At 47.3% G+C, this 23,764-nt stretch overlaps 2 protein-coding genes across 2 annotated transcripts; one reads left to right on the top strand and one right to left on the bottom strand.

Annotated features, from left to right (window-relative positions):
* The first annotated feature begins 2,835 nt into the window (after positions 1-2,835).
* Positions 2,836-11,651, top strand: LOC149335691 (uncharacterized). Its single transcript, XM_089553864.1, has 4 exons — positions 2,836-3,672; positions 5,249-5,435; positions 6,888-7,054; positions 11,072-11,651. The coding sequence occupies exons 1-4, from the start codon at positions 3,063-3,065 to the stop codon at positions 11,434-11,436; spliced, it is 1,329 nt and encodes a 442-aa protein (XP_089409990.1). The 5' UTR covers positions 2,836-3,062; the 3' UTR covers positions 11,437-11,651.
* Positions 11,652-12,356: 705 nt separating this feature from the next.
* Positions 12,357-23,428, bottom strand: LOC149335690 (endothelin-converting enzyme 1-like). The gene is made up of 4 exons (XM_089553995.1): positions 23,247-23,428; positions 19,254-19,419; positions 14,250-15,905; positions 12,357-12,695 (listed from the first exon to the last, which is right to left on the bottom strand). Exons 1-4 carry the CDS (start codon positions 23,426-23,428, stop codon positions 12,357-12,359), a joined length of 2,343 nt encoding a protein of 780 aa, XP_089410121.1.
* Between the last annotated feature and the right edge of the window lie 336 nt (positions 23,429-23,764).

The raw sequence follows: 23,764 nt of genomic DNA, 5'->3' as shown, positions 1-23,764 counted from the left end.
CTCGCTGGGTGTATGTCCAGGTTCGCTATTTTTGGTTTTGTTGTCCTAAAGACGTAGGAGGTATGCGATGCGGTTTTCATTGTTTTTGGTTTGTGCGCTATTTCTCCCCTTGCCTGTATGTTAATTCTGTGTAACTCATTGTTTGCTATTTCAATTTTTTGTTTGTCCTATAGACATTTTAGCTATGCGTTGTTGTTTCATTCATTTTCCATTGCATCTGTGTTAATTATGTGTAACTCATTGATCGTTACATATAATTCATGTAGTACGTATGCGATGTTGTTACTTTTCTTGTCTTGCTTTGTGTACTTTGCTGTGTAATTTGCCACCCCCCTGAGCAATGTAACGGGTGACGGGGCCACGTCAGGCAAAAAATGAATTGCCTTTTCTCCCGTCACTTTTGACAAATCGATGTCAAAAATAAACTTCACTTCACTTCACTTCACTTCACTTCACTTCACTTTATTGTAGTCTTCACTGTGATCCTGTTGAAGCGATATGTGGTAAGGACAAAAACTACTCTGCTTGAGCACTCTCCAGACTGAATAGCGGGAGGATCCAACGGCCTCGACGATTTGACGGATGTTGGCTTCTGGGTATGCACTAACGTAGGCGAGGGCGTTTATCTCGAATTCATCACTCAGGATAACTCCCTTTGCCTTCCTTGGATGAAGCACAGATCCTGTGGTCCGAAGCAGTTTGGGCATTTTAGCGAACATCAAGTGTGACGGAACCGGGCGGCCAGGATTCTCGGAGGCGTATAGTCTGGAGGCGAGGCGAGTGTTGCCATCCGTTTTCACACAGGCGACAACCATCTGCACCTTCTCGGTCAATGAGTATCGCGGTTGCAGCTTTTCTGCCATTCCAACGCGCATTCAGAGTTCATATGTATAGCATTGCAGCAGCCTTGTTCGTTCTATTAACAGAATTGACAGCCGGCAGCGGACCAGTAGAGATTCCGGTGAAAAATAATAAATGGCAAGCCGATATGCCGCCGGGCCTTTCTTGTCCGAGCCAGAGCGGAAAAGGAAGTCTTGCGCGTTATCACCGTGCTGCTTTTTCGAGCCCGCTGACGACAGGAAGCCTGCCTCCAAGTTCAATGCCAATGACGAAAAAAGAGCGTGTGCTGCTCACGCAAGCAGTGGCTATGCGCTCTTCTCGAGCGCCTGCCTGCCGCAGTTGCAGCTATAGCCTTGGTGCCGTCGGTTGTCGTCATCATTTCGTCAATCTCTTACGTAATATTGTGGGCAGGATTTCCGGTGCACTCTCAGCGTTCAGTTTCCGAATCGGATCCGGAAAGGCTGAAAATTCAATCGCGAATATCTCAACACGTGTTGCACTTAGGCACATGCTGCAAATTCTATTTGCTTTGTTCAACCATTAGTCTCCAAAATTGCGATTGCAATATGCAGCGTAAAGTCAGGAGTTAAAACGATAGTTAACAAAATTTGGCAAATTAATTAAATAATTTTGACCCCTATGTCCTTATCTAGTGTCCGCCGCGAGCCGAATATACATTCCCTGAAGGCGGCATTCAGGATACTATCAGCGCCATTTTTTTTTTAAATCTGTAGATGGTTAAAAAAAGAACACCGTGTATGCTATGTTCACCTTTGCTCGCCAAGAAGCAACGCGGCACATCTTAGGGAAGAGGATTAATAGATTGCCTTTAAACCGAACTGGAACTCCTCTTGGTTTATGGGGTTAGCCTTACCTCTCGCCTAGCGCTCTGTCTTTTTGAGACCTTTCGTGGCGATTCCTAAGAGTTTCGTAAATAGGTCGTGTAAGTAGATCATACTTTCACTGTAATTAATCCCAAGTTTAGAAAAAAAAAAGTGGTGTTGTGACCTATGAGTTTCGGGCTAGCCTCGCAATTTGAGAGCCCTGGCTTCAGTTTCTCGCACCTTGGGAAACATTATTTTTCCTTGATGCCACGGTGACGTCAACTAAGATTTTAAGTGTCCTCAACGCCGACGCGATGAGGACACTTAATGAAACGCTTGATCCAACATGACGTCTCATTTCAACAAAACTGGACAACATCTTAACATGATTTCTAAAAATTGGAAAACATGACAGCATTCCTTCCTCCCCCCGTGTTAAACTGCCAGCCTCTCGCACTGAGGCACTAGTTGGCGCATCTGCGCACAGCGTGCGCCACAAATCCCTGTCGAACGCGCCACTTGGCGTCACTGTTCAAAGATGTTCACTGTCCCTAAAACAGTTTTTAAGTGTAAAGATGCTGACACACGACTGAACCCTCCACAGAAAAAATCTCCGCGGCAGAGATTAACTGAAGATCGGGATGTTTTTTTTTTTTTACTTACTGCATCTATATTTCCGGATTGGTAACCTCAGAGTCCGGACCCTCTTCCCTCTCTTCTGAAGCCCTGGACAAAGGGTGTTTGTAATAAAGGTTTCGCCACTATCACAACCGCGGTTGTCCAAGGAACAGAGGTGGACAGCATCGCACGCACATGCGCAGTCACGTGGGCGTTTTAAAATGCACCACACTGAGAGAGCTCGAGGCGGAAGTATGCACCGGGAAAGAAGAAGACGGTCGGTTCTCAAAGCGCCATGCCGTCGATTGTGCTCAGCGCAACCGTTGTCCTTGGCGTCGTCCTAACCGGCTGGTACGTGAGTGCGGCACACTGCACACTGCACACGCATTTCTTTTTCCACCTTCAGTAATCTTGTGAAGCTGAATTACCTGCACACTTTACCCTGCCCTTAGCGTTGCTCGTATCATGGAAAGGAAAATTACCGGCTGCAGGGTTAGACACGAGGGGCGGAAGCGGGTTAGGGGTCGGATGTCATCATAGCTGAGATCAAGAAAAGGAAATGGGTATAGACAGCTCATGTAATGCGAAGGGAAGACAAGCTATGTTCTCTTGCGGTAACGGAGTGGATTGTAAGAAAAGGCACGCACTGCACAGAGCAGCAGATCAATAGTCAGGTGAGCAAGCATATAACAGCTGTCTCTTACCGGTACTCACCTATAGGGCAGAACGTGCAGGCTGACGAAAAGAGTTCGATTTAAGTTAAGGACAACGCAGCGAGCAATGGAAAGAAAAATGGTAGATATAACGTTGAGACAGGAAGAGGGTAGAGGGGTCCGGGATCAAACATCGGTTAATGACATCCTAGTCGTAATAAAGAAGAAGAAAGGGGCTTGGGCAGGGCATGTAATGCGAAGGCAAGATAACCGCTGGTGCTTAAGGGTGACGGAGTGGATTCCAAGGGAAGGCAAGCGTAGGAGAGGGTGGCAGAAACTTAGGTGGGCGGCCGAAATTAAGAAGTTTGTGGGTGTAGGTTGGCCGCAGCTGGCACAAGGCAGGGTTAATTGGACAGATAAGGGAAAAGGGGCTTGTCCTGCAGTGGGCAAGCTGATGATGATGATGATGACGGGAGAGGGACGTTATTTATCTTGCTGTGGATGTACTATGCTGACAGTTAAAACGACGGTAACCAAATTACCCTCAACACAATTTGTCCGCAGTGCTCAGAGTGCCAGTGCCGCTGATCATGAAGCCGTAGCGGTAGAAACCGATACCGCAAGTCCGGACCACGATGCCGGCGCCGTGGAGAGGCCAGGTGGCGACGCAGCTTCCGAGGGACGGAAAGGAACCGCAGAGGAGCTTGACACCGACACCGACAACATCTCCCCGGCTTGTAAGCATCACATGATCGCGTTCGCGTCAGTGCATAGGTTGTACGAAGGCGCTGACTTGGTCGACTTATGTTAGTTTAGCGTACACTCAAAGCTGAAGCTGAAACTGAACGCTGTAGCGGTGGCTCAGTGGTTGTGGTGCTCGGCTGCTGACCCGAAAGACGCGGGTTCGATCCCGGCCGCGGCGGTTGAATTTCTTTGGAGGAGAAATTCTAGAGGCCCGTGTACTGTGCGATGTCAGTGCACGCTAAAGAACCCCAGGTGGTCGAAATTTCCGGAGCCCTCCACTACGGCGTCTCTCATAGCCTTAGTCGCTTTGGGACGTTAAACCCCATAAACCAAACCACACCATCAAAGCTGAACGTGGACAGAATGGGAATAAATGTGCCACTTAGTTTTTCAGACGGGTCGTTACTCCGGGGGGAGACTAACTGTAGCAGACGTGCCTTTGCATTAATCGCTAAGGAAGAATTGGTTCTTCGAGAGATGAGTCGTTTAGACACCACAGTTGGTTTCCTCTTTTAGTGAACATTGGCTTAGTGCGTATGTCGCACTATGCCACTGCCTGTGTACGCAGTGACAAGACACCTCTTTCAGGGTCTCAATAATACTTAATCTAATTGAGTACTGCCATAAGTCATTATGTTGGGAAATACGCAGGCTTGGTCGTTTAAAAGCGCTCATGCTTTCGACATGGGCAAAGGAGCAAATGAAGAAACACAATCAATAGAACTCGTGTAAAACATGGAGGCGTCGATCTTAAAAGTGATTCCCAACGTTCATTTAGCAGGCCTGGCTTCAGATAGCGGCGCATGGCTTGTCGCAAGATGTATAAATATAGTCTAGTAGAATGTGTGCAGGGGAATCTCCCGGGTTCGAGTGGGTTTCCATCGTGGGAGTAGTTACTAATTACCATCCACCTGAGCACAGCCATACTGTAACAAAGGGAAGCTATACAGGCTTCACAGGACCTTCGGAGCTTTCAAGGGTAGGGAACTGAAGGCCTTATTATGACATACAAGTGAATGAAGCAAACAGCCATCGAAGCCAACGAAATTAACCGGGAAAGGTTTCTGGTTTCTATCTTTTTTGGGCGGTGTTGATCAATGAGCGAATCATAGTGCAATCATTTTATGTCTGAATAAGAAAACAACCGCACGACCCCGGTGGGATCCGAACCCATGACCTCCGAACTTCGCGTATGGTGTTCAACCAACTCAGCTGTGGTGACGGCTGTCCAATTCTCTACTTTTGGGGGTATTAACGCTGCGTGTAAGCTAACCTTGAGAGTGTTCACCAGCGCCACCCTCGTCCATAGCGGCGTACTTAAAAGCCCTGTACTATACGGCTAGTGTCACGTGGAAAGTGATCGAGCGGTGAGGGCAGAAGCTGTGCTAGAACTCTCTTATGCTACCAGCCTGTGGGTTCGGATCCCAGCGGAGGCGTGTGGTTGCATTTATTTATAATTTCTAATTAATTATTTTTCAGGCATAAAATGACTGCGCTAAAAATTTCCTGCTGTCGCAGAATTTACGTATCGGATGTCTGATCGCCCGGTAAAATTCATGTCTTCCGCAGGGGACGGGCATCGTATTGTGGAGTTTTTCCTCGAGGTTCTGTGGGAGCTGCTGGTCATTCTGTACCAGGAGTACCTGTTCGAGACCTATGTGGCTGTGCTGCAACAGAGCGGCTGGTTCCCGGACTCGCCCCTCGTGCAGATCGGCCTGGTGGTCGTGCCTTTCACGCTAAGCCTCGTCGTCGTCCAGTAGGTGCCTTGTGAATACGTAGCAAGTATTGGTGATAGTTTTTTAGTCGGGCCAGTGTGAGCTAGATCATATTAGGCAAAACAGCGCGAATACAGGCGCTGTATCCTTATAAAAATGGTCTATAAACAGTTTGTTGACTTCCGATAGACTCTATTGCTTTCCTATAGATATTCATTTTTTTTGCGTTCATAGTTCATAGACTGTCTATAGACAAAAGTCTACTAAAAGTGTACGACCACAAATCTATAGATTGTCTATAGACTGTCTATAGCTTTTGCATTGCCTATACGCTGTTCTCTAGGATTTGTCTATAGAGAGTCTATAAACTTTATAGATAGAAGCCTATGGACAGTCTATAGACTCTCCAAAAAGTTTTTATAAGGGTAGCAATCTATCCCTGTGCATCCGGTGTGTGCACAGTTTCCTTGGCATGAACGAATAATCGTTGCGGAGTTACCATTACCAATGCCGAGAAGGAAAAGACGCGCGTGCATCCAAAGACCTCGTTTCGCCGTACGACGAATCGGAAATACAACCGGTCCGACTTCTCTCAGCTGACAGCGCTATATAGGCACTCTCGGTTCGACCAAATTCGTAATTAGGTCGGTGTGTTCAGAGGTGCTCGCAGCTGCACGGATGCTTTGTCACTTCACTGCAGTGCCTGAGCTCCATTTGACTGCTGTCGGATAGAACTCAAGAACGAAGCGGCAAGCGCTGCTCAAAGTAAGCCCTGTAGTCAATGTCAATGTCATCGACGATTTGTTCATGACGTCGGGGTTAATTTTCTAGGTTGACAGCTTAGGTGGGGCTGGCAGGTGCCTGCGTGAAATGGGATTAACCAAGACGTCATGACAAACGGCGGACGCCATTGGCTAGAGAGTTTCCTTTGGGGGATGTTCGCCGCTTCGCTCTTGAGTGGTATCTCGACTGCACTTGGTCTCCACGCATTCGAAGTTTGCATGAGAAAACAACAATACCTGCAAGTTGTCACATAGCTCGCTAGCTGCACTCGAGTAAGAATACAGCAAGGTAATAAAACCCATGCGAGGCGACATTGTACTCGTACTGCAGTTCAATGAAAAACGAGGGGCAAATTTTACTTCAGTGGGTGGAGGGAGGAAGACACTCATGCTTTAAACCCATAATTTTTTTTTTCAAGAACGCCACTGACTTCTCTTAAAAATACATGGTACATCTATGCCATATGGGACATACGCCCCAAGGGCAAAGACCCCCTCCGGGAATATGCTATAAATATGGCCGTGTGGTCAGCTAGGCCTCGCCTTTTAAGGATAAAAACATCAGTGAACGATGCTTTCAATTTGAACGGCGGTCATTATAAGAGGTTTCTTGTAAACCGTTCAACATGGCTTCGTTTTTTTACCAGCATTTCTTTTTTTCTCAAAACCGTCGGTTAATACTTTGCTTCGACTGCACCGGTTTGCCTGCAGGTACTGTTGTCCTGGACGAAAGAAACCCAGTGTGCTCTCCAGACCGCAGTCGCAGCCTTCAAGCTCCGGGAACGCGGGCTCCGCTCCTTCCCAGGGGGCTGCTGCCACGGGTCCCGAGAATATGGGCTCAACCGGACACAATGAAAGCGCAAGCCACTCCTCAACAGGTGAGCCCTCGGCATTTGTATGTAGTCCGAGGGTGCCTCGATGCGCGCTCCCTGGCGGGGTGCACCACATAGGAGTTGTCCTAGGACCACTGGAGAGGTCCTCAGAGCACCTCATTCCTTTACCATGTGCTATAAACCACTGCAAGGATGTTTCGGTCGCTGCCATGAAAGTTTCCGTATGAGGAGTTCCATAATTCCACACGTCTTCATAAGAAATTTTATGGAGACAATATGGTGCATGTGAAGTCTGTATGCACTATACGAAAGCTCGTATAGAATTTTGCGGACTCCATGTGACGTTTTATGTATTGTATAAAAGCCATTTGAAAAGTTTGTAGAGTGCTTATAGACTCCGTATGTATTCCCATTTAACTTTCTGTACCTTATGGACTCCCTTGTTCCCATAATTCCATACGAGCGGCTCATATGCAACATTTCAGTAGGGGCGAACGCTCTACGCTACTTTTCTATAATTTCAATTCCTGTCTCAGTACTGGCTTTTCAATGGCACACCTTTGGATAACTCGGTTTGTTTACTCGTCACGATTAGGCACACTTCAGGGAGCGGTAGCTTACGTGACACAGCGAAGTGCCAGTATGGGTTATGAACTCCCTTCCAGGCCCAAGGTGTTTTCTTCTGGGCCCCGCCATGTGGTTTTTCATGCACTGCCTTCAAAATAATTTGAATGAGAAATTTGTTGAAGTAGCGTACAGAACTATAGCACTAAGGTACACAATGCAATATCTGGTCGTGTTAGTTTATTTTTTCCTTGGCGTTCTTGCAAGATTTTCTGAACCCAGCTCCCGGAAATATGCTGCCGTAAAAAAAAAAAAAATGTGGTTTAGCTGACGATTTCAGAATTACTCATTATTCAGACGACTGATGGTGCACATTCGACTAAAAAATTTCTGGTCTATTTTCCACCACTATGTACGGAACTTAATCTCTGACAGGACAAATCAATCGATTGCTAGAGAGAGATGTCAATGTATGTATGTATGTAGAAAACTTTTATTTAGATCTTTTAAGAGATTCGCGGATTCGAAGCCTCCGTCGTCTTTCGTGGCGCCGGCGACTTGAGGCTTCTCTTCAGCAAGGTTGGGCCCCTAGTCCAGGGCTCCACTGAGTCGCGCTGCATCAGTAGCGTGCCGCACTAAGGCCCTTTGGGCCGCGAGCTCGCTGCTGGTGAGCCGGCTCTCCCATTGCTCCGCACTCGGGAATTCGTGTTGGTGGAATGCTTTATTTCGTTCGCACTCCCATGTGATGTGGTATAGTGTGGGTGTGTCGCCGCACCAGGGGCAGTTTGCTCTGTATTGTGTTGGTGACATCTTGTTATAGATGTACAAGTTGGGGAAGGAGTTTGTTTGTAGCCTACGCCAGCCGACTGCTTCCTCCCTCGTGAGGGCTTTGTGTGGTGGTGGGTACTTGAAACTAGTCCCTCTGTATAGTTGTAATGTCTCTGTGTATCCCCCCTCGCATGCTAGTAGCTGAAGCTCCAGAACATCTGACATGCCTGCTCGGTATGTAAGCCCTCGAGCTAGGCTGTCTGCTGTTTCGTTCCCCGCTACGCCTGCGTGGCCTGGGACCCAGATTATGTGTTGTATGGGTGTCTTCTCAGCAGAGGCTGCTGCCCCACTGATTATCCTGAGGGCCATGCCGCTAATTCTGCCCTTCGTATAGTTTTTACACGTGTCTTTCGAGTCTGTTAAGATGTTTAGGGATCGGCCTTTCCTATAGCCTTCTGCTACCGCCAGCGCGACGGCAATTTCCTCGGCCTCCGTTATGCCCACGACCTCCACTGAGGCGCATGTGGCCATGTCTCCTGTGCTATTAACTACCACCGTAGCGGCTAAGCGCTTCCCTGCATGTACGTACATGGAGGCGTCCGTATAGACTGTGTTCTCTGATCGGCCTAGCCTCCTTTCTATCTGCTCGGCCCTTGCTTTTCGTCTGTCCTCGTGTAGGTTAGGATCCATGTTTTTAGGCAGGGGTCCTACATTAAAGGTCTTTCTAAGGTCGTCCGGTACGTCCGCGTATCTGTCTATGAGTCCGCACGTGTTCCGACCCAACCTTCTCAGGAGCGCCCTTCCCGTAGAGGAGCCTCTGAGTCTGATGAGTTGTGCCCCCAATTGAGCCTCGGCAAGCTCATCGAAGGTATTGCTGATTCCGAGTTGGAGTAGCTTCTCGTTTGATGCGTTTCTGGGCAGGTGTAGAGCAAACATTCTTGGACAAAAATTTTGAATATTGGCATATTGTTTGGTTTATTGGTTTATTGGGGTTTAACGTCCCGAAGCAACTCAGGCTATGAGGCACGCCGTAGTAAAGGGCTCCGGAAATTATGACCATCTGGGTTCTTTAACGTGCACTGACATTGCACAGCACACGGACCTCTAGAATTTCGCCTTCATCGAAATTCAGCCGCCGTGGCCGGGATCGAACCCGCGTATTGGCATATTGTAATGAAATAGTGTTACGGAAATTTTGAATTTAATGGTCCATTCTTCCGATGAGCAGCAAGATCTTTATTTCTTTTAATGTTTTTCATCGAGCAGTGAAGATTGCCTTAGAAAACCAAAGGGGAGCGCTTTTGACGATAGCATAAACGTTAAAAGCAAAAACAAAGCTAGTCTGCCCATGGGAGATCTGCAGATATATTGTGTGTCTTAGTGAAATCTTACAGTATATGAAAAAATTACTCATAAAATTTTTCCCGTTCAAATATGCTTTTGTAGAAAATTGTTGTGTATGTACTGCCTCGAGCGCTATATCAAGTGTCACCGTAGATACAAAACTGCCAACACCGCATTTATTCGGCAACTTACATCAACTCTTGCCAAAAAACTGCCTGAAAGCCGAGATCAATACTTGATTGAAGCTCTCTGACGCTTTGTCGCAGATAATCACCGAAAGTTCTGGAAATTTCTTTCCCACAAAGATTAATAACAAGCTCGACAAAACAGGCATTTGCGACCGCACTGTCACCGAAAGGAAAGGGATATTGAATATCCTTTCAGTAAGGACTTTCAAACCATATAAATGTTCTTGTTAGAGACACCGCAAAAAAGTGGCACTAATCAAGTGACTTTCAATATAACTAGATAAAAATTTTTTGAACCTGTTTTTGCATCTTGATTCTAGAAAAGGATCAGGTCCGGATGACATTTCAACTTAATTTCTCAAAACGTGCGTTGGACACATTTTATCAGCGTTTTGGCTGATGGGTTCGCTTCTATAAAGGCGCCGTTCACGTATAGAAAGAGAACAAACATTTGTTCGCTCAGTTCTCGTGGGATGTCGCTAGTTCTGGCATAAATATTTTCCCTCGGCGTAAATGCATCAACACGGAGGTTAGCAAATGGGAGAGAGAAATGAAGGTTGGTGGTGGGAGTGTGATTGATTTGTCAGCACCAGCTGATCTAAGCGGCATTTGAATCGATGAGGCATGCCTTATCTTTAGCGCCAGACTCACTCTGAACAAAAATGCTCTCGGGCTGCGGGTATGGAAGGCAACAAGATCTCAGAGAAAGGAGATGGTACTCAGTGTTCTTTTGCGACCCAGATTGGCTGATAGTGGTATTGAGGGGCCATGCCGGGAAGTATCGTGGGGAAGGCGCCTCCTCGACGAGGAAGGCAACCTTGCTTATCCACTTGTAACGGGGGGTGGACGCCCTGGTGTCATTGTAGAGGCCATGACTACTGCACCTTTTTTATTATTTAAGTTCACCTTTCAGGAAACTGGCTGTTGTGGAGCTGGGCTAAGAACTGATCATTTTGGCAGCAACAACATATGATACTAGTCTTCCACGCCCATTTCCATTCCGTCAACGGTAGAGTGCACGAACTTCCGATTTGGTCTTTAGACTCACCTGAAAGTTTTTTAAGCGGCGATTTTTGCTACGAAGCCCCTAGAAAATCAACCAAAAGGTAACACACACTTCGGGGAAATATAGTAAATTATTTGTGTGGTGCTAATTGTCTGTCTGAAAAAAAAAACAGAAAAATTCTTGCACTCGCAGAAGGAGCCGTCCGCCGTGAGGCGTCCAGTGCAACCATCTTCAGCTCCGACGATGAGCTGCCCATCCAGAAGCACAAGTGGGCGGAGGAGATTGAATACGTCGGCGCTGTGATCGCCACGGGCCTCGAGAAATGTGACGTCACGCGTGACGTCAACGCCTGCGGTGTCTCGTCGATAAGACACGCTTCCCCCGATGACGAGGACGCCTTGCGGAGCACCAACAGCGCATCGCGGGCAGCTACGACTCCGAGTCCCGCCGTCCGAGGGAACGTGCGTCGAGGTCTGAAGTGCAGAGCAGCGCCCATGGTCACTTCATCGCATAGGCTCGCTCAGATGTCGTTTAGATTGGACAACCACTCAGACTGATATTATACACAGGGCAGTACGTGAGAGCGATCAATGTCCTTGACAATGAAACGGTTTTCTCCTACGATGAATCTTTAATCAAAATATGACCGAAAAAAAAAATTCATGGTGCAATAAAATCCCGCAAAGATCGAACGAAAATTTTTTTTTGGGCATTCGATTCGGCAGTACATAAACAGAACTTTCCTGTAAAGCTCGATCTATGGCTGTAAAACGAATTCCTTCATCTGAAGCATGAGCGCCCGAAACCACGTGGTTTGATGTATGGAGCCTCGGGCAACGCTGCATACCCCCCCCCCCCCCCCCCCCGCAATAATAGATGTGATGCTATATTCAAATTTTAATGTGTGAACACCTGACTTTATCCGTGGCACAATGCTCGTAGCCATGAGTCCTAAAATTGTTCCGGTTTTCTTGTCTACTTGAAACTTGACGCAAGCTCTCATAATGAAAGAAAAAAACAAAACAAAAACCTTCAACGAACATGTGCACAATTAGAATAAACCAAAATATTCTCGGAGCCCAGACTTAGAGCCTCAAAAGTTGGGTGTTCGGCCTCAACCGGAGTTGACAAGTGTCATAGAAGAACCTGCGCCAACTTTAAACTGTTTCGTTTATAAAGACTATTTGTGTATATTTCGTGCGCGCTTTCAGGTACCACTGGTATATTTAATTTGACGCCGTTTCGACAGAAAAAAAATGCACCACCGAAATTCTAATGCTTGGCATCACACCAAAAGTTCATTGTCGATAGATTTCCATTCAAAGCCTCGCATATCCGTTCAGCCAGCTTGTAATGGGGGACTGCAGCGTCAATATCGCGTGCGTGTTCTAATTACTTCTCCTTTCAACAGTGCACAAGGCATCTGCGATGCACAAGGGGGTACTGGCGTTCCTAAAATGGCACTATGCGGGGTGCACTAGGCGCTCATGACACACTTTTTGTTCGGATTCATCCTGGACTCGGGGGCGCAGTCGTAGACGCGCGCAAAGTCTCGGCTGTGCCTCAGCGGCTCGTTGCAGGTCTCTTCCCCTCGGTCGGCTCCGCACTGGAGGCAGCAGAACAGGAGGAAGAACAGCTGCCTCGGGTCGGCCGGGGGCACGCCTGTGGCCAGGTGGGCCTCGCTTCCGTTGGCGGCGAGGGCCGCCTCGAAGGTGCGCCACGCCAGCGGCACAGAAGCCACGGCACCCACCAAATCTCTGGCCTCGCGCTTGTTCAGTGGATTGATGCAGTTCAAGTTCTCCTCATAAATGGCGTCCTGCGTTGGCGGTGGCAGGGAACAAGAGTAAAGCACCTCGCTGCTTCATCATCATCATCACCAGCCTGACTACGCCCACTGCAGGGCAAAGGCCTCTCCCATATCTATCCAACTAACCCTGTCTTTTGCCAGCAGCGGCCACCGTATCGCCGCACAGTTCTTAGTCTCTTGAATAAAACAGCGGAGCGCAGCAATGCTGCACTGTTTTCTTCAAGTATGTACTCGCTCAACGCGCCTTTTCACGGAGGTTTATTCCTTAGTCTCATCTGCCCACCTAACTTTCTGCCGCTGCTACGCTTGCCTTCTCTCGGAATCCACTCCGTTACCTTGCTTAGCTAGTTGTCGATCAGCTACGAAGCACTAACTCCCGTCAGTGCACTTTTTTCAAGTATGTACCAACTCGCTCAACTCGCCGTTTCACTGAGGTTTATTCCTTAGTCTCATCTGCACACCTAACTTTCTGACGCTGCTACGCTTGCCTTCTCTCGGAATCCACTCCGTTACCTTGCTTAGCTAGTTGTCGATCAGCTACGAAGCACTAACTCCCGTCAGTGCACTAACTCCCATATAATAACCTAGATCCCGTGACCTGTCAGAGCACTAATTACCATATACTAATCTAGATTACGTGGGCACAACTGGCGCGTTCGACAGAGAACCGGTTTTCGTACATCCGTGCACAAAATTAGGTGTTCAAAAAAAAAATGTTGACGGGACCGTTAAAGGCGTGCAGTACTGGATCCGAAGAGTTAACGCTAACGTGTGTGCGCACAACCGGCGATACCTGTGCTGCTGCTAATCACGTGCGTCTGTGACGACGCAACGCGCAGGCGCTGTGGCCTCGGAAGCGCAGGTGAAGCCAAACTATGCAGCCAAACACCATCGCCTATCTGCAAATCCATAGCCTCATGGCTCGTCGAATTGAATGCGGGGGGGACAGGTACAAAGGCTGTGCCCTCAGGCGTTATTAACACACCGTACCGCGGTATATAGAGGCTCTAATGTTGCGGACAAATGCGAATTCTGAGCAATTTACATCTCTATTGGAAAAGTTGATCCATCGAAGTTGTTGATAAACCGAATGCCCAATACTGCGCGCATGAACTAGAGACTACGCGCATGCGCGTTTGACCATTGGCGCTGGTGTTTTCATCATCATCAGCCTGATAACGCCCAGTGCAGGGCAAAGGCTTCAATTCAGTTGAGTTTTATTCACCAGACATTACGGGATGGTTTCCTGGATAAAAGCTGCTAGAGGATCTTGACTTAGGTCAATGAAACCAAATACAAGGCATAGCGTACACCATGCGGCAACTAATTAGAAATTATCAGTGACTATACTGTGCTATACTACACTATACTATACTTCACTATACTGCGCAGCAAAATAATTGCAATTACAGCACAGAGCGCATGCGCATAGCCTCGTCGCACACGCAGAGTATTACCTGCAGGCGACGTCACAGGTGTCGCACCTGCTGTGTGCACACGCGTTACTGCTAAATCTTCGGAGTATTGTACTGCCTCAGAAATGTCTTGAATGACAGCACTGACCTGCTCCGGGACGCTTTTTCTCTCCACGTAGTCGAAGAAGAGAGATGCCGCCAGCCTTGTACCGATGCCTGCGTATAAAACGCCGAGGCTGGCGTCGGGCGCATAAAAAGGGTAGTGGAAGTGTTCTATAGTCGGGCGGAAGCCCCAGAACATCGGCAATGTCTTGTCCGAGCGCTCCACAATGGCGGACTTTCGCTCGGAATCGTACGGCAAGGACTTCAAGTAGGCCGATACGAGCACGTAGTTCCGCAGCGGACTGTCCGTCAGTTCCGGTTGGAAGGCGTACAGCGCCATGTACTCCTTCGGCCTGGACCATTCGAACGTGCGAAGTGCAATGTCCAGATGCCTGGTCTTCGCCGGCGGCTGATCCGAGTGTCCCGACGCGTTGCCCACCAGAACTCCCGCAGAGGCCCTGCGTAGCTTCTCGGCGAGACCTTTGACAAAGCGCTCGCCCTTATGAGTCAAGTTGCGATAGAGGTCGTTGATGGCGTAGCCGTAAATATGGTACGTGACCGTGAAGCATTTGTGGTGGACGTCCTTCATCGCCAGCTGACTGTCCTGGTAGAAGCTTGACAGCAGCGCGAAGTCGGTGAAGATGATCAGCGACTGCACGGCCAGTCCCTCGACGAGTTCGTTAACAAGCTCTTCGCCTCGCTTTTGGTGGAGGCTGGACACGGCGTGGAGGTTGTCTGGAGCATTGGTCACGAGCCCGTCGAGCTCGTTCAGCGAGACGTTGGCGTGCTTAGAAAGGACGTCGTTCCATCTTTTAGCGGGCACCGAGGGAAAATACTGGAGGAGCCGAGTGCCGTTGGTGAGCTGACGCCTGCCGCGCCCAGGCCTCGAGAAGTGTTCGAACAAGTCGGCCATGTCGACGTAGTGGCGCAGCATCTCATTAAGACGAGATTCGTTCAGCTCGCCGAAAGCGCGGTACATCTCTCGAAGGTGGTCAGCCAAGTGGCGAGTCTTGATCTGCTTTAGGAATTCCTTGTGCAATCTCTGCGCCGACTCCGAAAACGTCAGGTATAGTCGCCAGAGCCCGGATTCTCCGCGAACGAGTCGGATGTTGAAGAGGACGTTCCTCCTCAAATCCAGCGACATGTAGAATAAGGAGTTTAAGAAATCAGGCTTGCTGTTGGGATGGGGCCAGGTGATGTTGGCTCGGGCGAGCACTTCCTTGAGGCTGTCCATATGTGAGGAATTAGTGACGCTGAGACACACCTTCAGGAAGTGGGCCGCGTTGTGGATCGGATGCCGGCTCGTCTTGGATATCTTCATGCTTCTGAGTCTGCCCTCGATTTCCTCTGCTAGTTCTAGCCAATAGTGGCCTAACATGCGCTTATCGGCGGCATGTGTTCGCAACCAGGTTCCACAAGCGTACTTGTAGTAGTTGTCACAAGGTTTGACTTTTGGGTCAACGGTCGAAGTGAACAGGCGCTGGTAGGCTAGGCACGATTTCGTTGAGCACTGGGAATAGATGCCCATGCGTGGTGCAGTGAGGTTCCGGCGCACGGTGAGGACGACGAGTGCGAGGCCTGCGGCCGCTACAATGGCCGCGATGACTGCGACTGACGCGTACAGGCGAGGGGAGGAAGACAGGGGCTTGCCTGTCGGCGTGCGGTGGTGCGACTGGCTCGAACTGGCGTTCCACGAAGAACTCTGCGAGCAGCAAAGAGAGAGAGAGAGACAGAAACTTTAATAAACATATAGGTTCCCGACACTGATCACAGGGTGTGGGTACAGGCTGCAGTTTATTTGTAAAAAAACGAGACACACATCCGTAAGAAACACAAAGATTAACATGCACTTCAGGTGCATTGCCATCGCCGCGTGTGTCTGTGCTCAACCTAGCTGTCCTCGGTCTGTTTTCGCCGCTGATCCCGTCGTCCTAGTTCCTTTAAATAAATCCCTGCCTCACAATGCATTCACCTGTACAATATTGCTTGCTAGTTTTAAAAAAAGGCCTTAGGCAGGAGCGGTACAGACACATTACTAACGAAGCACACAGTCGAAAATACAAAAGAAATGCGTCGAAAATTGCAGTGTTTCCCATTTCGAGGACATCAATGAAAACCATTATACTCGGCAGCGACAAAATAGGTGAAAAAGAAAGCAATACGCCCAAATTACTGTACAGTTCGGCGGGATATGAAGGTTACCCAAGAGATGGCTGATGTGAGGCAACATGAGCGGCGGTGCATAGCGGGTGGAAGGGCTCAGTTCTCCCTAGAGCAGGGAACTCGGGGTGAACGAGGGGTCTGTGTGGGAAGTACGTAATGCAGCGACTATGTGGCACGTGCACATGTCCAACACACATGATTGTTGTCAGGTTGAACGCTACATACCTGACAGCGGAGGTTGTTTAGGTGGTCCAGTATGTGGTGGTTGCAGAGGTCACTATTTTGTAGCAGTGGTTTATAAAAATCATACAAAATGTACAAAATGACAAAGTTTAGAGCTGCTGCAGGTAGTGCCAGTTACAATATATTTTAGCCACCCGTCACTGGTCCTGGAGTCTCTGGTCCATGGGTAGTTGGGGACAGGGGGAGGGCGGATGTTGGGGTTGTTTTGGCAAGCCGATTCCACGTGGCTGGATATGCCTGGGCCCTCCTCGCAGTGAGGGTATTGTGTTGTGAAATCAGTGGCGTACCATCTGTGGAGAAGTTCTGGTGCGATGAGTGTTTTTCTAGTCCACGGAACGGTGAGACGTACAAGAGGGGAGCGACAGCGAAGAAAGACATGGAAGAGCTATACTCTACTTACAAATTCATAATCATCATCATCTTCACCCTGACTACGCCCAATGCAGGGCAAAGGCCTCTCCCATGTCTCTCCAATTAACCCCGTCCTTCGCCAGTTGCGGCCACTGTATCCCCGCAAACTTCTTTATCTCATTAGCCCACCTAATTTTCTGCCGTCCCCTGCTACGTTTGCCTTCTCTAGGAATCCACTCCGTTACCCTTAAGGACCAGCGGTTATCTTGCCTTCGCATTACATGCCCTGCCCAAGCCCATTTCTTCCTCTTGATTTCAAATAGGATATCATTAACCCGCGTTTGTTCCCTCACCCACTCCGCCCTCTTCCGATCTCTTAACGTTACACCTATCATTTTTCTTTTCATAGCTCGCTGCGTCGTTCTTAAGTTAAGCTGAACCCTCTTTGTTAGCCTCCACGTTTCTACCCCATTGGCGAGTACCGGTGAGATACTACTGTTGTACACTTTTCTCTTCATGGATATTGGTAAACTACCATTCATGATCTGAGAGAACCTGCCATATGCGCTCCACCCCATTCTTATTCTTTTAGTTATTTCCCTCTCATGAACCGGATCTGCGGTCACTACCTGCCCTAAGTAGACATGTAATAATAATAATAATAATAATAATAATAATAATAATAATAATAATAATAATAATAATAATAATAATAATAATAATAATAATAATAATAATAATAATAATCTTTATTTCCATCGGTATGATGGAGGAGGTTGTGGGTAAAAGCTGCTCGTAAACGGCAGCTTGACAAAGGCCCACAACCCCCCTGTACAGGGCAACAGCAGCAAGGCATGGAACAACATAAATATACACATCTAAACTCTTCGCGATTTAGCAGAGCCAAAATAAAATACAGTAGAAAGAAAAAAGAAGAAAAAACAACAACAATGCAATAAATACAGAGGGCACAAAGAGGTACAATAAACAAAAGATTAAATATACTTATCATAGGAACAAAGGTACAATTTTTAGGAGTGTATGCAGTGAAGCTGTCGTAATTAGCGTTTAGATATATTAAACAGGTCAGTCCCGGATTTTTTATAGTTATTTAATAGTGTTGGAAGGGTGAAGGATAATTTTTCCATTGCATAGTTGGTTCTAGGAGTTGGTACAATCCACTCCTCTTTATGACGTGTAGGGTAACAAACAGTTCTTTTTTCCAGTAAAGACAACTCATGCAAAGATTCAAGATGACTTTTTAATTCGCGCTGGAATGCAAGTGTTAGCTTATAATTGTATAGATTGAATAGATTGAATATTCTCTTACTATTTACAAATTAGAAAATGTTAACTAGTGTAGAGAATCTGCTTGCGCTTGTCAGATGTAAGTAGATTCGGTGATGATGTAGATTAGCGATGTAGCTCTCTGAGTGCTTTCTGCGTCTGCACGAGGCAAGAAGCAGGTTGCCACAGTAGCGACTGCACCTATTCGCACGTGAATGAGAGTGGCGGTGAGCGCAATGGGTGGATTATGAATGCGAATGTGTCGGGGAGTGAGTGGTGTATACGAATAGTATTACAAGTTTGAGACCGAGTACGGGTCAGTGGAAGTAAACTTGAACGCATGCGATCATGTTGGGTATTAACGTACGCTGATACCGCTCTTTAGATGCTCGTGAAAAAGGTGGGTGTCGCAACTTACTCTTGGAAATATTTCTAATTTCAAAAAACTAGGTAATGCCTCGAATGTTGTATATGATTACGCAAAAAATTTCCATTGACACTCATCAGACGGTCCCTTTAAAGCAATTAGCGGTTCTCCTTGAGGAGCTGGTGTTTTTAACTTTTTTTTCGAGAGATTTTAAAGTGTAAATGGCAGAAACGACAAGGCTCACACCCCCATTTGTTTCATGTACTCCCGACTTATCACTTACAAATATTTCTTTAGGCAGTCCATAGACTGTCCCCAAACTTTGTCAATAATGTCTGTAGACTTCCCATAGACAAATCGTTTAGAGCAGTTTATAGGCACAATAAATAATGCTATACACTGTATATAGACAATCTATAGATTTACAGGCACACACTTTTAGCAACTTTTATCGATAGACAGTCTATACACTTCAAATATTCAAAAGGAAATATCTATAGGAAGGAAATAGTCTATAAGAAGTATATAGAAAAGCCATAGCCGAGGTGCACATTCGTGTCAAAATTTCGCATTTTTAGGGGTGTGCTGACCATTTTTATAAGAGATGGCGCATTCAGTGCACAGGCCGACAACACTTACATGATGTGGCAAGGAGGGAGACATCGGTGAAGTTGGAGAGCAAGTGTCCGATATCGGAAGGCCCTTGTCAGCGGAGAGTATATCCTCTACGGCTTCCTTTTTTTGCGTCTTGCGCTGGCCGTGCTTTTTGGTATTACGTTCATCCGAGCCCGGTTTGAATACAGTCCTAAGAAGAATAGAAGGAATGCATCAGTCAACGCACTCCATGGAGAAGCCCCGGTGGCCCACCGTGCCCAAAGTCCAAAACAAAGGTGAAGTATTCCCAGCACCAAGATATACCGGGTGTCCCAGCTAAATGTAACCAAACTTTTAAAAAAGGCGAAGTGTCCTAGTCCAGTGAAACTAACTCAGGGTTGTTCATAGTCGCGTGGCCTAGTCTTGAGTATTTTCTTCGCTCTTCAAAATTAATTAATTAGTTAAGTTTAATTACCTAACTTTTTAATTATTGACTTCAGGAAAAAAGTGTCAACGCAAAAGTTTTAGATCACCTCGAAAAACCGCTAGTAGTGCTAAGTTACGATTTACGTAGCTTCATTTATTGGCCTTAAAAGAAAGTTGTCACGTGACCAGCTGCTCGCTCACTTCTCTGCCCCAATGTGCACCCAAAGTCTCATCGAGGAGAGGACTTCAGGAAAAAATAGATTTTATTCTTTAAGGCGCGTCTTGGGACGTTGAAGTGGCAAAGTTGTCATGTGGAAGCTTTTTCTTAATGTGCGGGTTATGGTTAAAGGCCGGTAAAAAGCTACTTTACGTAAATATAATTTGCTGCAAATGTCTCAGTAAGCTGTTTCTCAAAGCGATCTACAACTTTTCCATTGACGCTTTGTTCCTCAGGTCAATAATTAAAAAGTTAGTTAATTAAGCTTAACTAATTAGTCAACCTTGAACGAAAAAATACTACAGACTAGGTCACGCGACTTTAAAAAGCCCTCATTTGGTTTCAGACGGCTAGGACACCGTGTTTTTTAAATGCTTGGTTACATTTACCTGGGACACCTGGTATATGCTGGGGCCGCAGTGGTAGAACATTTCGAATTTCATGTCGCGTAGTCGTGCCAAAAGAAAGTAACAGCAGCGTTTGAAGTAGAAAAGACATTCAAAGAAAACGGCAACAGAATGACATCAGGGAACAAAAGTCAAAACACGCCGAAAGCAGGCGCTTAAGTTCATTGTAAACGTTAAAAATTAGCCAGGTTAATAGGTAGTAAACATAGCAGTGGGGAGATAGGTACGCAGAAGGAAAGTTAAAAAGGAAAAGGACACTTTGGAAGCCGCCACGTGGACTTCTCGTAATTTATATTAAGTAAGTTATAAAAAAAACTGGAGCGTTTCCATTACGGCAGGGAATGACGATTTTGGTTTACGACACCACAACAGACGACACGGCCCCATTTTACGACAGGCTGGGTTTTATTGTATCTTTCAGAAGTGTGATTATTATCGGACGCCAGGTTGCGCTCGCAGCGGAAAAAGGCCCATCCCATCGATCGCCGATTAGCTCTTCTGTGCCAGCCTTGCCTTCCCTTTCTTCCGGCAAATTTTTTCATCGATCTCATCGAAATTCTTGACTGTCCGCAAAGACGGGCAAAGTAGTAGCTGACAGCACCGTGTTACTTAGCCTGTTCTACTTTTTCCGTCGTATTTTGTGGTGCTGTAACAAAGTCAAGTGCTTGTTCACCTTTCCTTGATGGCAAGGTAAATTGACACTGCTGGGAGTAGCGAATGAAATTAATAGAAAACCTCGGAGATGATGTTTTCAACACAGAGGCGGACGGCCAAGCATGTCCTCCTCGTATCCTTAAAATGAGGTCAGCTTCTACCCAAAATTACCTCTGCTAAGCCTTCTTGTATTGCGGCTCGAGCTCAATGCTTGAAGAACAGAACTTCGCATATCAGATCTCTGAGGAGGTACCATGCTTTCACTCTACGGCAGGAAACTGAACGTTGTTCTAATTTATAGCTCTTTAATAATAAAGTAATTGTTGAGGGACAGGGACGTAAATGAAAAAAGAATCGCTCCGCCGGCGCAATAAACAACCCGTTGCGAGCCGTATGGGCCCGGCCACAGATGATATGTTGTAGAGGATGCCAACATTCCGGCTCTAATGGCAACGTCGAGACAGACCTGCCAGGATATCATTTTTATTAGCAGTTAAATTATAGCAGGAGTTTTTCATGACCTTTAACCAGGAGCCATGAAGTAGTTCGAGACGTTTAAATAAATTATATCAATTTAACAGCAGATTTCCCGTCGGCAGGCTTGAATTTTTTTTGCTATTAACATTTTTGCTATCGTCAAAAGTGTTCCCCGTTGGTTTTCTATGGCGGTCTTAACTGCTCGATGCTAGCGATGGAAGCACCATAAAAGCAAGGTTTTGCTACATGTCGGAAGAGTGGACATTTATCTTCAGTATTAAGGCGAAAGCCTTTAATCGCTCATACTGTCGCGACCAAGACGTGTTAGCAAATTTGTCCGCGTTTCAGATTGGTCGAAATGGTCGTGACGTCACTGTGCGTGAATTTTGACGGGTGTCCATCGAAATATGTGAGACGGTTACTGCGTAGTTTCCTTTCCTCAAATACAATTTTCATTTTCTTCATTACGGCCCCTCTTTCTTCTTTCACTCCCACTTCCTCCCTTCCTGTACGGTGCGGTTCAGGTGTCCACCGAGATGACTGAGAATTACAGCGCCATTTCCTTTCCTCAAAAAGCGTTGCGTTCAATGGGCAACGCATCGCGCCGAACGGGTGGTGGCGTTCCGTGGACTCCCTGGCAGCTCTACAACACGCTGTCGCGTTCCACTCCTAAAGGTAAAGATTAAGCGTAATTAAGTGGCAGTTAATTAATGCACCAACAGAAAATGAAGTGAACAATCGCGTAGCGGAATGCAGCACTCAGGCTTTCGCCTTTCACCACTTTAGCCGCTAAAGTTCGTCGTAATTTTAAGCATGAAATGCTTTTAGCTCCCGTTGTCGGCAGTGTGGTGACGTCACGCCGAGACCGAGAGCCATCATCCGGGCACTGAAATCCACTCATCCGGGCACTGAAATCCACTTATCCGGGCACTGAATTCCAGTCATCCGGGCACTGAAATCCACTCATCCGGGCACTGAATTCCAGTCATCCGGGCACTGAATTCCAGTCATCCGGGCACTAAAATCCACTCATCCGGGCACTGAATTCCAGTCATCCGGGCTCTGAAACGAGAACATCCGGGCACCGTACGAGACTTAACGAGATTTAACGAGACTCTCTAAGCCCTCCTACGCGACCGGCATGCAAGCAACGGTTGGTCTCCAAACGAGTCACAAAAAATAACTGCTGCCAGTGCCTTCTCAATGTTTATCAAGATATCAGTGGAGCTGTGGGTTTGATAATGCACGGAATTATAATTTCCGATTTCTAATAACGCGTGCAAAAAGCACATAAATGCCACGTTACACTTCGTTGTCATACGTGATCTCTTAGGGGCTTCGCGCATCGAAGCAAAGCCGCGCAGGCGCACAGGGGCCCGGGGGAGAAGCACTGCGTTCAAAGGGCAAGGCATCGCGCCGAACGGGTGGTGGCGTTCCTCCCTTCCTTTACGGTGCGGTTCGGGTGTCCACCGAGATGGCAGAGAATTACTGCGCCATTTCCTTTCCTCAAAAAACCTTGCGTTCAAATGGCAAGGCATCGCGCTGAACGGGTGGTGGCGTTCCTCCCTTCCTGTACGGTGCGGTTCGGGTGTCCACCGAGATGACATTAGGCCCGTAAACATTTCATGCTTACTCTACTCTCGTTTACGGGAGAGGCAGAGATTTTTTATTTGCAAGTATCTTACAGTTTTTTAACTTCAACAAATTTTGCCCAAGAACGTTGGACATGTGAGCATTTCCTGTACCACTAATGCATCGCGGGTGCCGTCCAAAAGAAAGGCATCGCTGTAAAACAAAGCTTAAATAGAGCTTTCATTTAACAGAGCAGAAGGGACACGGCACTAACTAACGCCTCACCTCGACTGACCGGGATGTCGACCACCGCCCACGACGGAGAGACCGGCCTTCTTGTCGCCCTTAGTCTCGGAGGCTGCCTTCTTGAGGCCCGGCTTCTTGGGGCTGTGGTGATGTGTCCGGTGCTTCCCTGGCCCTCCGGCGGGAGACAGGGGAGACGACGGGAGCGTGGGGGACTTCTGCATGGGCGAATGATGGACGCCGCCGCTTGTTTTTAGAGTGAGAACACAGACAAAAAACAGCAATGGCGGTGGGTTCCTTCTACTTCTTCTTCTTTCTGGGCGGCACGTACTACACAATGGCACGCGGATTCGTTGTTGTTGTTGTTGTTGTCCTCTAGAAAACAACACTTCATATCGCGTCTAAATAGATGCAGACTTTGTTGTCGTTGTTGTTGCCTCTGAAGCAATGGCATAAACATACAGACTTTAAATCCACAGTAATATGGACTCCAGGACATTCTGCATATGTTGGAGATGAAGGCGCTCACGCCGCTGCCCGCGCGCCATTATTCCGGGTTC

The sequence above is a fragment of the Amblyomma mixtum genome, chromosome 7 (assembly GCF_055824585.1).
Source record: "Amblyomma mixtum isolate Tamu chromosome 7, ASM5582458v1, whole genome shotgun sequence".
Taxonomy (NCBI): Eukaryota; Metazoa; Arthropoda; class Arachnida; order Ixodida; family Ixodidae; genus Amblyomma; species Amblyomma mixtum.
This window is presented reverse-complemented; position numbering and strand designations above follow the sequence as displayed.